The sequence below is a fragment of the Epinephelus moara genome, chromosome 8, assembly GCF_006386435.1.
Source record: "Epinephelus moara isolate mb chromosome 8, YSFRI_EMoa_1.0, whole genome shotgun sequence".
Taxonomy (NCBI): Eukaryota; Metazoa; Chordata; class Actinopteri; order Perciformes; family Serranidae; genus Epinephelus; species Epinephelus moara.
Window position 1 is genome coordinate 37,426,993 of NC_065513.1, and position 15,361 is coordinate 37,442,353.

Sequence of the window (15,361 nt, forward strand, 5' to 3'; positions counted from 1 at the left end):
TACCAAACTACACCCGCCAACTGTATCACCACACAGAAGTTAGCGTGCATCTACTGCTAGCTCACCTAGCACCACTGAGCTAGCAAACGGTACAACACAGCCAAGGAGGACGCCATTAATGTTTACATCTTGGCTGTCGCAAAGACGAACCTCTGGTCCAAGAGAACATGCACGCTTCCTTCTGTGTGGCGATACAGTTGGCAGGTGTAGTTCAGTATAAAGAAAATAGTTCATACATTAAAGTAGTCACAAAAAGGTCTGTGGATTATCTTGAGTAACCAGGTCATGATTTCTGGAAAGAGACATTGCTGTTGTAATGTATATTTTGGCACTTTGAGCACCACAAGCTGAGTGCCATCTAGTTCCATTATATTTGAGAAAAGGCAGACATCTCTACAGCTATTATCTCCAACACTCTGCAACCCAGGCCAAATCAATTTAGACTGCTGAACAGAGCTACAGGTAGGAGGGAAAACTTGTATTTTTGATTCTAGAGTGAACTGTCCCTTTAAGATTCAAACAAGTGAAGCTTCTTTGAATAATTATTTTGAGTGTTTAGACTCACAGCACTGAAGCAAATCACAGAAAATCATAAAAAGGACGACACGGCGAGGGTAAATTAGCAATTAGTTGAAAGATACAATTCAGGAAGTTCAGTAAAGGAAAAATGCAAATCATTAAGGGGTATATTAGAAAAATGTTGATGTGAAATTAGAATATCTTTTACAGAAAGGTCTCAAATTAGTTATTCTATCTGAGATAAATACCTATGTCACCTTATTTACCTGCTTTTCATTGCATTGGTGCAATGTTTGCATTTACGAATGTATTTATGTTTATGTTTGAGTTATTTTTATATGTGCAAGAGATTTTTGCTGTTGTTCTCCGACTGGATGCTGACCTCATTTCCCAAGCTAATGACTATAGCTGAGAAAGATGATTTCATTTTCAGTTGCTTTTAGGATTGCCCTACATTTGCAAAAAGAGAATATAAAAATAAAGTATAACCAAAATGAGAAAAAAAATTCAAACTTGTGTTTTTATCAACCTTAGGATTAGTTGACTTTGCTCAAATCTTCACCCCGACATTAAGTGTTCACGTTGCCAGTAACAAACTCAAACACAATCTCAGTGTTTGGGCAAACACCTTAATCCCGAAATCCATCTTTATTTCAACCTACGCCTTAAAATTAGGAGTTAACATCAGAAGGTGCTGCTCAACCGTGAGGCATTAGGAGGTAAGGGACAAAGTACACCTGCAAAGCTGGAGTTGACATGAAACAGAGAAAAAAAACACGCACACCCAAAACAAAAGCCTCATCCAAAAGCCACTTCAGAGGCCTTTCTTCATAATCCAGGGATGTGGAGCAGATCTGAGAAATGGGAAAAGTCCCACGTGAAAGCAACAGGCTTCCACAGAACACATTAGCATTTACTCGTGTTTGAATTTGATTGAACTAATCATGCCGGGTTGTTGGGGTGATAAGCGAGCGTAAACATTCGGGGTTAGAACAGGCCCCCCCCAGAGATGAAAACCCTCTACTTTCATCTGCACGCAATTAATCAGCATCTGACTATGCAAACAGACGCAGCAGCTTGCTCCATTGCCTCTCTTATAAGCAATGACTGACACATGAAAGCAGGGAAATTTGCACCCAGTTAGGAGATTATACAGTGAGTGAGCTGATACTGTAAAAAGACCTCAGACAGCGGCACACAGGGCGGCTTACTACGTCTTTGTGAGGGTATCAGGACTTGTTTCATTACCGCGTAACAACACATGTGAAGTGGGTGCACGTGCACTTATTTATGCTCGTAAAGGGTATTGATGTGTTTTAATGTGAAAAACAATAGTGTCCCAAGAGTCCCTGAGGCACGACAGAGCGGCAACAACAGTCCATGTGCGCAGGAGCTGGTAATGGATAGAGCATTGCACAACCGCTAGTTAGGAAACAGTGTTCACATGTGGCAAAAAAAAACAAACTTCAAAGCCTTCCCAGTCCAGCAGGCCAGGTTATTTCAATTAGTCTCCAACAGGAACCTTCTTCTTCCCCAGCTGGACCCCCACCTATCACTCCCAGGGATCAGCCACACAGGACCCTGTCACTCTGTTTCCTCTTACCCCCCCTGAGGGCTTTGTTTTGGAAAAGGAGAAGTGAGTCAGGTTCAAAGTAGAGGAGAAGACCGCGGAGTAACATGAGATGACGGTCTTTCCGGCAGGGCATGTGGCTGTAACAGATGATGCACGCCTGCTGGTTGAAGAGGGGTTGATTCTTTATTTCTGAGCAGCAAACATTCACAAAGACAACACGCCGCTGGATAAACAGCCAGTTTGTTAAAAACAAGGCAATGCAATATCATTTCTTGATTTTAATGAAAGCATGTGCGTTTAATCTGTCTTCAAATATGCAAAAGTATAAAAACAACCCTCAGAGGGTGTTGACATTGTGCAAAAAGGTGACCTCTGTGTAACATTTGTGGAGTATCTTTCTCAGTCACTCAGCAAAACCCTTCGTTTGACTGAAGGCTCTGAGCCCACACAAAGGCTGCACACCAGTTCAAAGTCTCTCAACCAAAATAAAATGATCAGGTTCACTTCACATGTGACACGAACATGAACACATCTGGTCCTATTTTAAAATGAACAGGAGAAGGGAGCGTTGATTGTGATGATGATATCTCTGTGTAGTATTTATACAGTTTTCTCTCTAGCGAAGATCGGACGTTCAGTCATGCAAAAACGGGAATATAAAAACAATCACCAGCATTTTTCCCTTTACCTCAGTACCCTCAATCCTCACCCCCACGCTCCATTTACCATGACCTGGAGGTTTTCCAAACTAAACAAGAGGGAAAACATGAGGCTAAACAACACGCTGAAAGCCTAACTAGCGCCTGAGGTTTTTTCCTGACAGGGTCAACAGGTCAAGAGAAGACCACTGTCCTAACAAACAACACAACTGCACGGGGTTTCCAAATGCTGAGCTCTAAACACATTTGTTGCCATAGGCCACATAGTTGCAGGTTTCGATGTGGAGCGGTGTAATCCATAATCCGGAAGAACTTTGATGGTTTAGCAAGGTTGTTCTTGAGTCATCATCTGGTCTTCTTTTTTCTCTCTGAAAACACAAATAAAAGAAGAGTCACTGAAACAACTTTAGAATTTAAGAACAAAATTACAAAACACCAACTAACAAAAAAAAAAGAAGAAACATTTTAACACCACCACCTCTATTTAGGTATGTCCTTATTTCAAAGCTGATCATCCTCACCTTGTGGAAGTTATTTTGGGGGATAAAGCCATCCAGACTGCATGCCCTGCTGCTCCATGGGAGTTGAATAAGTGACGTAATGGGGAACGACTGTTTAATCAAAACTGACCACAGGAAAATTGTCTTGTGACCTTGCATCAGGGCAGGGATTTTTTTCAACTCGGTTCTTAATAACAGCACTTTATTGCTCTTATTAATAGTGTTTTATTAACAGTGCATATAAAACGTAGTCGCTCATTAAGGACACTTGGAAAAAAGGGACATAAATGTTGAAGGGCAAATGTACTGAGCCCTCCCACTGTATTTAAACTAGTAATGCATTAGTTGTTTTTTGACATTATATCCATTAGTCAAAGTGAAGATTGACAAGCAGTGACCATGAGGAGACACATGCTGCCATAAAGCCCTATTTCCACTAAACACTTTCAGTACGGCACCTTTGGAACCAAAAGTAACCCTTCATACATGGTACCGCGACCTCAGGTCCGCTTAGCGTTTCCACCGCAAACTGTGGGCGAAGCTGTTGTCACTTACTGCTCTGTCAAGCACTCGCTGTATTTCCTTATCACTGGTGACACAGAGGGAAGTCTGTACCTCTTTTATCGTCCACAGAACGAGGCTGCACGCCGACATTTTCCGAACAAAATAAAACAGTCTGCAGTGAGTCTCTTTCCATGGGGTATTAAAAAACAGCATTATCCTGGCTTCATATGAGCAGAGGAAATCTCCGCTTGTCACTACACTAATTTATACAATGTAAAAAGCCATAGGTTTTGCTAATAACGTTAGCACGTTATATTTGTTTGGAAAGGTGTTTAGAATAAGACAGTTGTTTTGTCTGTGAACGCTGTGAGTTGTGATAGAGCCACATTTTGTAACCTTATCTTTGTTAAATGTTGCTGTTGTCCCTGGCTTCATATGAGTAGAGAGAAGTCTGCTAGCTGCTGGGCTAATTTATACAATGTAAAATGCCATAGGCTCGTGCTAAAAACATTAGCATGTTGTATTTGTGGGGGAAAAGTGTCCAGATAAAGACAAGCGCTTTCAATGTTTCCACCAAACACTTTCAGTATGGTGCCTTTGGAACCAAAAGTAACCCCTCAGACATGGTACCTAGATCCTTGGTTCATTTAGCATTTATTCCGTGTTGCCGGAGCCTGACGCTCCACAACGCTTGTTCTTTTTCTTTGATTGAGGATTAGAATATATGCGTTCACACAATCTGGCCGAAATTAATGTATATAAACACTTGAAGATCCTTTCATGCTAAAAATGTATGTCATATAAAGTAATGGTCAAACTTTTTACCCTGAAATTTAAGGTGTGTTGATGATTCACGTCGTCAGCTCATGCACTGAGTAACATTACAAGTTAATGTTCCACCTTAAAAGTCGCCGGCATGTGGCTCGGTGAATTAAGTTATTTTTGTTTCCGACTCCAGCTGCTGCAAGACACAGCAAAACATCCTTTCACTTTATAGTTACAATCGACTAATAAACCTCTCCACGACACCAACAGTGGTTACACGAGCCTCAAAACCAGCCACAACTCAGCCCTGAGCAGAGTGACCGTCCTCTACTGACCAATCAGACTGCAGTGTTCACAGCTCCACCTTTTAGTACCAGATCTGTGTGCTAGGTACCCCAACAGAGGGGGGACCAAAAATGGGGACGGTACAGAACGGTTCTATTGGTGCCATCCACAACTTTTCACAATGGAAACAGAAAAAAAGCGCACCGAACTGAATTGTACTGCTTGGTGGAAATGGGGCTTTTTTTTCTTTTGCATTCTGCTTTATTAGACAGTGAGTGAGAGAGAGACAGGGAATGACATGGAGCAAAGGACCCAGGCTGGACTCTAAGGATTCAGCATTAATGGTATGCGTTCTACCCGGTGAGCTACCGGGGCGCCCCTATTATCACAGATATTTCATTTGGTGTTGAGACAGTTTACCTCACTCCTTCGATCCATTTTGAAGCCCTTGCCAAGTTCAGACAAAGACCCCTCCTACCTTTTTGATGTGTCACAGGGCAGAAGTGGAGCAGACATGATGGTACACTCACATACACACACACACACAAACAGACTTGCATCTTACGGTGTAATGACTTTCTTACTCCTGTGGTGAGCTGCCAGCAGACCTGTTGAAACCTGCAGAGTAACCCTAGATGTGGAAAGTACCCCTGCAAGTCTGAGTCTGAGACGCAGGTTACTGAGGCCTTCACTATCTACCTGTCGCACACACACACACACACACACACACACACATGCACACACAGAGTTGTGTAGTATCACTGCTTCTTTCCTCCAGACACGCAACCCAGACATGATGTGAAATACAGTAAGACCCCCGCTACTTCCATCCTGCTATGCTTCTGATGTTGGGAGGACTCAATGTGTCTGCACTTGTTGGTAGGAGAGTGTGTATGCATGTGTGTGTGCTCATGCTTGTCAGTGTGACCACTCACACTCAAGGAATGTATAAGATTTCTCTTTACACATTTAGGCTACTGTCGGCACGGTGTGTTTCCTTGCTGTGTGTGTGTCCCGGCTCTCCTGAACTAGCATATGTACCGGCATGTCGTGTGTGTGAGATCACCTCCCTCACATCTGCAGACCTCTTGACACTCTTCATCTCTTTTTACACCTGGCCTCCCCTGATCGAGACTTCAAGAGAGGGCAGGTGTGCTCGCACCTCGCCCTCACGACTTGAAAACATAGCAGTTTCATCGCTGCCCCAAGTGCTGCTGTGAGCGGGAGGTGGCTCTTGATTCCTGACATCCATCTTTTCTTCCCCTGCCGGAGTTATGGCAGGGGAAAGCCCAAATGAAGTCTATGAGCCCATAAAACAGGCCTTTAATTTGCTTGTATACGCCCAGGAGAGCTGTTAGCCTCTCGTTTCTCTGGACTGCAGTCATAAGTATGATCCCACAGGGTATATGGGTTTATATGGTTTGATCAGATCAGAAAGAAAATTTATGAGTTACGGTTAAGAGGCTGGGACATGTTGAATATCAAACAGGCAGGTGGGATTCATTGCTTTTGTGTTTTTGTGTCTTTGTTGGCGCTGCAAAAAGGTTTTAACTATTGGGAGGAAATGGGAGGGGAAGAAAACCTCTAGCTATGTACCGGTTTTCACAAGATAAAATGTGCCTCGTATTTCCAACATATAATCTATCTATTCAAAGACAGAATTAAAGATATATGGGCGGCTATGGCTGGAGGCCTACCCAACAAAAACAAGCCAGTATTTGTGCCATAATTCAGAGTTTGTCTGACCAGCGGAGGCCTTTTCATTGGTGGTATGCACTGACAGAGAGGGAGACAGCCAGATGTTTTTGTTTGATTCTACAGTCAGCTTCAGTCTTACCTTAAAGTTATAATCCTTAAAGGCATACCTCACCCTCCAATTGATCATTTGTATCTCAATAAGTTACCTCGTGCTAAATTTGTGGAGAAAACTTTGCTTTTCTCACATCTCTCCTGTGTGAATGAAGAATCCAAAAACAGAGAAAATTCTTGATGAACTGAAAAGAGGAGTGCGTCACTTACAAACTCTCACATAACTTGTGAAGTATAATCCAAATCTTTTTCAATCAATCATAAGCTCAGTACTTTCCGAACACACTAATTTTACCTTAAAGCTTAATACTTAAAACACTTCTGCATGGACAGCCTCATGCACATACAAGTAGCGCACCTGGGCAAGCACGTTCATTTGAACTCTGCTTAATGGAATGCACAAGCTGAGTTCAAAAGCACGTACTTGCTCAGGTGTGCTACAGGTATACACAAGTGTTTTTAAGCTTTTGGATTCTTTGTTCACTGTGGAGCAGAGTCCTTACTGGATTGGGTACCCATGCAAAGAAAGTCATGTCAAGGGGGTAACGCGAGGGTTCAATGTGTGGTGGTTGGGTCGCTCTTGTTCAGAGTACACAGCAGGATGGAGACGTATGTTCTCTTAACTACTTCACTATTCTCACAAAAGATCTAAAGTTACGCGTGGAGGCACTGGTAACAATGAACTAAATGCAGGAGATCAGTGGGTGACAAAATGAAATCATAGGTGCCAGAGCTGGCCGTGTGAGCCCTCAGAAATTTCTGCCTGATCCGACGACTGTATCACGCGGCAGGCTGATAAAATATGCAGAGGACGTTCAACAAAACGTCATCACCAAGCTGATGATGCAGCTGACTGATAGCGACGGGTCAGTTACTTTGTCATATGCGTGATTACCGCAAAATCAGTTATCTTTGTGTTCCTTTGTATTTCATCAACAACAAGCAGGAGCTGACTGAGCAAGTCCTTCACACATCTGGGTGGGACAGCACATTATCCATCCATCCATCCATCCATCCATCCATCCATTTTCATCCGCTTATCTGGGGCCGGATCATGGGGGCAGAAGGCCGAGCAAAGCACCCCAGACGTCCCTCTCCCCAGCAACACTTTCCAGCTCCTCCTGGGGGACCCCAAGGTGTTCCCAGACCAGATGAGGTATACAATCCCTCCAGCGTGTTCTGGGTCTGCCCCGGGGCCTCCTACCAGTGGGACGTGGGACACCTCTAATGGAGGCACCCAGTAGGCATCCTGATCAGATGCCCGAACCACCTCAACTGACCCCGTTCAACACGAAGGAGCAGCGATTTTACTCCGAGCTCCTCATCCTATCTCTAAAGCTGAGCCCAGCCACCCCCCAGAGGAAACTAATTTCGGCCACTTGTATCCACAATCTCATTCTTTCGGTCACTACCCAGAGCTCAAGACCATAGGTGAGGGTTGGGACGTAGATGGACCAGTAAATCAAAAGCTTTGTCTTTCAGCTCAGCTCCCTCTTCACCATGACGGAGCTGGCGCAGTGCCCACATCACTACAGAAGCCGCACCAAACCGCCGATCCATCTCATGCTCCATTTTACCCTCACTCGTGAACAAGACCCCCAATAATGACCAAAGTACATTATGTAAAATGTCACAATGGCAAATCTGTGTGTTTAACCACGGGTGGGTCGGGTCAGGTTTTGGGACTGAGCTTTGAACCTGTGCAGGACTCTACCGTGGAGGCATGCAAAAAAAACACTTGATGAATTCAACAAACACGGGATGAGTAACTGATATACAAATGATCACTTTGTGGGTACATTTTTCCTTTAAGATATTTATGAAATCAAACCCTATTTGAGATAGATATCTATTGGATATGGCTTTATGTGGCATATTGTTCTGCATTTTTTGAGCAACATTTTAACATATTTACATTCTGTCATTACCTTTCTATAAAGTAGTGTTCCTTGTTCATGGTGGAGTCCGCCAATCCCACATAGATTTTATACTGCCTACACACAAACAATTCACTAGAAACAATGAATGCATATGTAATCCAGTGTTATTGTTTGAGGCCTCACTGCTTCCTGTGCACTACATCAACTCCATTGCTGACTATACTGCTAATGCAAACACTTCTTATGGCTCTATGATGTAAGTGTTCAACCAGCTGAACACGGGGAGGCTTTTATTGTGAAGCAGTCACAGGAAAACGCAATGTATGCGCTAACCTCTTTGGTTCACCAGAATTTTTTTCACATGACAGCTGTCATTTTTGGAGAGAAGAACCAGCCAAAACGAGTTGGTAGATGAAGAGCTGCAGGCGAAAGGCTGCACACCTCCGACTTCTCAGCAAGGTAACCACCTCCTTTTACTTTGGCCTGCTGTTGTGTGGAAAACTACTGCTGTTCTCTCTATGACAACAACAGCTGCACTGTAAACAGATACATCAGTTGCTCTTCTGTTGTATTTCTGACAGAGTAGCTGCTTAACGAGACTTTGACTCCCCCCTCAGGGACCTGTATTAAACCACAATTGCTTACTTGAGGGTCATCAGGTCAGCTTGGACTGAAATCTTGAGGATCATATTTTTAATTAATCCCATAATGAGGTGCAGCAAAATATTATCATTTTTATGTGGTTATAATACCACCTGAAACTGTACAGTTATTATACTGCCAATCTGTTGGGTAATATTTTGGCTTGTTGTTAAAAACTACCTACGTATGCTGCCTTTCCTTTTTAAATTAAGAGAAAGAATTAATCTGCAGCAGCAATCAAGTGTAAAAGACAGCTGCTGACAAGGGCACTGTAAGTCCTAACACTACTTTAATTTGCTTCTTCTATATTTCTTGTTTCCTATATTGGATTTTGTTTCACTGTAGGAATTGATTTTTCTGTGAAGTGAATCATGTGTGAACCCACCTGTTTTGTTTCCTGTTGTGCCGGTGGATCATTATTCCCATTGTGACCAGTGCTGACAGGGAACCAACAGCACCAAGTATAAACCCCACCTTATCATCTGCGAAAATAAAACCAACACAGAATTAGTCACCGCTATCAGCCATTGATCTTTCTGCACAACCCATCCATCCATCCTCCACAGCTTTTAATATCTAGATCAATACAAAGTCAAAAGGCAACCAGGGAAGCATTGATGTTAGAAGTAAAAGCATTAGGGGAAACTAAAGAGCTAAGATCAATAGACAGTCATGGCTCCTTCGAGCAAGGCATCCATTGGAGCTGTTCATTAGCCAGCAGTAGAGGACTGTGGTTGAAGCTCCAAGGCAAGGATGGGTTAAACAGTTTGGGCTTGTAGTTAGGTGTGGCTGAAATTTATGATGCATGTTCAGTCTGTTTCATCTTGGTAAATAAAGGATTAATGAGCGAAAAACTTGCTAGACCAATTGAGGGTTTTCTGTGAACAAGGAAGCCTTTTGCTGTATCTCAAATCGCCTACTTCTGTACTTACGCTTAATATTTTGAGTGCCTAAGTGCATTCACACTGAGAAGTATGGAAAAATGCAGTGCACTATGAGTACCCAGATGGTGCACTCAAAACGGTCAAGAAGTTGAGTGTGGAACTATGGAAACTTCTCACCCTCAATGGTCGCCATCTTGGCTATGTAGTGGAAGGGGAAGGACCACTTTTCAAACTGGAAATTGCAGCCGAGGACTGTGCGACCATGAACATTGCTGCATTGTACAAATATACATGTGTTTTTTGCACTAAGCACCACTATACTGTTGTCGGGTATAAGCCAGCAGTATGTTTGTTGAGTTAATTTAGCAGTCTGTAATGATTTGGTACCGCGAACGATAACGCGAATGCTAATGCTAGTTTGCTAACTAGCTAATTTGCGGCCGTCATTTCCGGTAAGTTCACAACGGCTGTGTTTGGTTTGAGACAACACTACCCTGTCGAAATTCGTGCACTACGCCAATAAGTACACAGTGCACATAATATACTACATGGAAGTGTACTAACGGAAGTATGTGATTTGAGACACACTGATAGTGTCGGCCTATAGCTGTTAGTTGTATTTACACTGAATGTAAGTGTGTAGACCTATGTCAGCCTCACTTGTAGTCTAATCTAACCATCACTTTTGTGTTCAAACAGATCTCATTTAGCACCTTATTTCTTAGTACAGGTTAGCTTTAATAATACTAATGTAAGTGTAAACATCTGTTGATGTTTTATACCAACTGAGTTGAATTTATCTGAAGTTACTGTACAACTCAAACTCGCAAGGGGCAAGGCAGTTTCCTGTGACCAATAATCATACATAATCTGGTACAGCACTCTCTTCTCTTGCCCATGTATTACATATTTAGCCAAAATTTACAAATGAACCTTGAACATGGCAGTTCATGTCCGACATGAAACAATATAAATTTGCCCATCGCCATACAGTTTGAGGTGAATTAGCCAGAGCAGAGGATCAGAATTTAATTTCACTTAATTCATTTAGGTGCTCATTTTAGCCAGTTTCTTGTTGGATGAGGATTCATTTTGTTTTGCTCTGAGATGTATTCGTCCTGCAAACACAATTTTCAGTTGACACAGAAGGCATCGTAGCAATGACCTGAAGGTGCTGACATTTTTCAGACTGACGAAAAGTAATATGGCAATTTAAAAGTTGTTAGTCAGCTTAAATCAATTTGAACAGCTGTGCAAATTGAATCCATGTCTATCGCCATTTTCTATTGCTATTTTTTGAGAATGTTGTAGGGTAGCTAGCTAGCTAGTTAGAAAGATGATGACCTTTTTTCTAATCCTGCCAAAAAGCTCTGATTGGTAAATTGTTTCTCTAAGTGGCTGAAACAGTTGTCACTAGAGGGTGCAGGGATGATATTTTTTGTAGGCCCAGTTGAAAGTTAGCATCGCCCTGGTTCCCTAATCAAGAAGCCAACGGGATTTTCCATTAGATTTTGGGTTATTGCAGAAAATAAGCTTTGTGGCAAATAAATGTTTATAGCCCTTTTTAAATAGGAATTGTGCAAATTTGCAGGAAAGCTCAATCAGTCTTCGTTTAGCATATAAGTTGTCGCCCGCAGCTTGCATGCACAACAGCCCAACATTCGCCGAAAATCCTGCAATGTAAAAGGGGCATTTGTGGTGGTTCTTCTTCACAAAAGGACACCACTTTCATGATTTTTAATGCATAAATGCAATTGCCAGAAGTAAAAAGCTAATGTGCGCTATAAATGAACTACACCACGATCACGTCACTTCATCATCATTACCACAATGAGGCTGTAAAAACAGTGCCTGGCAACAACCTCCTTGGTTTCATTTAGCCACTTCTTAGCAGCCACCTTTTTAAGACATGTAAAAGCTTCAAAATAACAAGTGGGGTATTTACTGACAGATTTTATGTTCAAGAAAAAAATGTGAAAATATCTTTACCTTATGTTAACCACATACCTTATTTCAGGGATCTTATCAAAAAACCCATTCACTTCAAGACCGGTTTTAGCTCCACTCTATGAGGCCCGCACCAGACCTAATTGAATCGCTGACCAAATCTGAGATGCGGGGAGCTAGGGATGCACCGATCTGATATCTTGATCGAATATCGGCCTCGATATCATCAAAATAGATGGATTGGGTATCGGAAAATGCAACGTATACCTGAGGCAATCCTTCCCCTTTAAATCTATTGCGAAGTGAGCTACGTCATACGTCATGGAGCGAAGGAGAGAATCTGCTGTGTGGAGGTATTTCACACTATTTCAACTGCTGTTGCACAATTGTTTATTTTTGCTTAAAATAAATAGTTTATCACTGCATTAATCTGTTTCATCTTGTTTCATTTTATCTTAGGAAAGAACTGTGTAGTCATCAATGCCTGATGCCTCTAGTCTTTTCTGTTCTACATGTAAAGGTATATAGCTTTTTAGGTCAACCATGGTATCGGATCGGTATCGGCTATCGGCTATCGGCTGATACTCAAAGCCACAGCATTGGGATCGGTATCGAAACTGAAAAAGCTGGATCGCTGTATCTCTATGGGGAGCAATTCAGAGGTCTAGAACCACGCTGGTTCAACAGAAGCTTTCTCTTTAACATATCTGGCTGCATTATATAAGTGCACCTGCGATTGGCGTATGAGCTATTTTACATCAGTATGGATGAGAAATATATATGAGGAGTTCTGGTCTTTGTCCTTACAGATTTTACTTGTAGCTTAAGACCAGCCATTCAACAAATGGCCATTGAGATCTGCCAGTATATCAGCAAATGCATGAATCTGTGTTTTTCTTTTCTTTTCTTTTTTAGAATTACTGAGGGGATCAAACAAAACAAAAATGAAACATCAGCTTCAAACACGCATAATGAGCACAAGGCTGGATGCAATGATAGAGCCTCCATTTGCTAATTTTCCCAGCAGTTGCGTCTTGGGTAATACTGTGATCAAATTAAAACATCTGAAACTTTCCTTGGGGTCTTGGCAAGTTCAGTGAACTGTTTCCTAATCTGTTTAACTATCCATACAGTATCCTGAGCCAGGCAGGCAAGTATAAATCCGTTCTGGGGAAGATAATTTTCAAAGTGCCGTCATCCTCTAACGCATGAATGCACGGACATATGTCAAGTGTGCTACAGGTTTGTCAGGTAGGCACTGCAGGTGCCTTTAAAATGTCATCAGCCTCGAAACATCAAACACACACATGCATGGAGAAGCACAGTGGAGTACACACCCACATGTACAAATATTCCCTTAAGTTTCTAAACCAATCAGTTTCGCTACACATGGCCAGGCCTTCAGTGCAGCAGCGCTGGCGTCAAGCTGCTGGACGCCGAAGCCCTCGGCATCAGTGCGACAAGCTGCGCAGAGCATAATTGTACCGGGAGCATGTGGAGGGCTGGCAGTCAATCAGTGTTAACATTCAGCTTTTTTCTTTTTTTTTATGCTGGCAAAACCCCAAAGCTATCTCATTACTCCACTGAACCCCCTCTGCATTGATCAAACAGTAAAGCTCCAGGGAGCAATAGCACTCAGTTTGGACCATTACACTTTTAGTGAGATGGGATTAACACATGACAGACATCATGGGTTTGGACTTATCAAGTTGAAGGCGATAGAAAACAGAAAAAGATGATAATCATTTATCTCTATCATCGGTACTTGGATGTAAGTAGATAAAGGCGATTATATTTTACACATAATTCCTAAAATTTGCTACAAATTCAAATTTCTGAGCTCATAATTTAAATGCCTTTCCAGTGTTTATCTCCCAAAGAAACTGCAAACAGATGACACCAATCAGAAACCCAAGACTGTTTTCATAACCCTAGCATGCCCGTAGACCCCTGAGCTACATTCTTATCACACAACGCATTTCTTAAGATAGAGATGAGGTTTTTTTTTTGACAGAGCTGATATCATCTTAAAATAATTCTGCTGACTTTTTTTCTCTGTGGTAACAGTGTGTGCGTCTCTGTACCAAGCTACTGTTGTCATCTGATATGTGTAGCTCACCCTGTCTGACTTATTGTGATGGGTGTATAAGTATTCTTGGAATTTGAACCATGTGTCAGACGGCAAACTTCAGACATCAGATGTTCCACGTTCAAACTGAACAAGCACCCAGTTGCATGAACACACCTAAAAAACACAAAGCCAAGTGGAAGCCAACAAAAACATTTCTGGTCTCTAAACCTGCTTGCTGACTACATCCATGGTCAGAGATTTTTTACCCAGATGCTCTTGGAGGAGTTTATGAATATAAAGTCTACACACAGCAGCAGCAGAAGCTCTGGAAGATAAAAGTGTCCACTCGAATTAGACTCAGCTTCAACAGCGAACCTTTCTTGTGGTCTGGGACCCTGAGGCCAGGGGTGTGTGTCTCTGAATGTAAATGTGTTTGTTAGGGCTTGGTATCGGTACTTCATACCTTTACGGTATGGACCAAAATAACCCAGTACCAAAGAGTATCGTAAATTTTCCAGTTAAACAATAGCTGCATTGAAATCCTTTTTGTAACAATCACTAGAAAAAAAAACGGCTATTTGTAAGGTTTTCCTTGCAGCCAATCACTACAAGCGTTCTTTAGTTTAATGTGATGTGTGATTGGCCCACTATTGTTACAGCTACTACCCATTCATTCTGTGGTGCAGTGTATTGACGAAGTCGGCAGTTTAGTGTCTCCCCGTGTCAGCGTGGGTTTTCTGCATGTACTCCAGCTTCCTCCCACAGTCCAAAGACATGCAGGTTAACTGGTGACTCTAAATTGTCCGTAGGTGTGAATGTGAGTGTGAATGGTTGTCTGTCTCTATGTGTCAGCCCTGTGATAGTCTGGTGACCTGTCCAGGGTGAACCCCGCCTCTCACCCAATGTCAGCTGGGATAGGCTCCAGCCTCCCTGCAACCCTCAAGAGGATAAGCGGTTACAAAAATGGATGGATGGATGGACTCTAGGTGCTTTCACAAAATATTTACACCATGGGTGTCAAATATACGGCCCGGGGGCCAGAACCAGCCCGCCAAGAAGTCCAATCCGACCCTCTAGATGACTTTGCACACCTGGGGCTCTAGTTTCCCAGCGCAGCGCAGGGTGGCGAACCCCGCGCAGAGCTAGTTTTGAGCAGCGCAACCCGAGGCGCGCTCAGTTTGGTAGTTTCGCAGACCGAGGTGCGCTGAGATGGGTGTGGCAGCGCAGCTGGGGGAGGTGTTGACAGATCCAGCTTGGCGCAGTGACAGTTTCGTGCCAAAAGGCTTCGCCGAAGGTGCGCTAAAAGCTCGCCAGCTGAAACCA

General features: G+C 42.7%; 1 protein-coding gene across 1 annotated transcript in view; it reads right to left on the reverse strand.

Moving 5' to 3' along the window:
* Positions 1 to 2,253: 2,253 nt before the first annotated feature.
* Positions 2,254 to 15,361, reverse strand: part of susd2 (sushi domain containing 2) — a 43,578-nt gene continuing 30,470 nt past the window's right edge. The window contains exons 13-14 of the mRNA XM_050051821.1: positions 9,522 to 9,618; positions 2,254 to 3,119 (exon numbers count right to left, since the gene is read on the reverse strand). Of these exons, the coding sequence (XP_049907778.1) occupies positions 3,074 to 3,119; positions 9,522 to 9,618 (143 nt within the window). The 3' untranslated portion in view covers positions 2,254 to 3,073. The remainder of the gene's footprint in view (positions 3,120 to 9,521; positions 9,619 to 15,361) is intronic.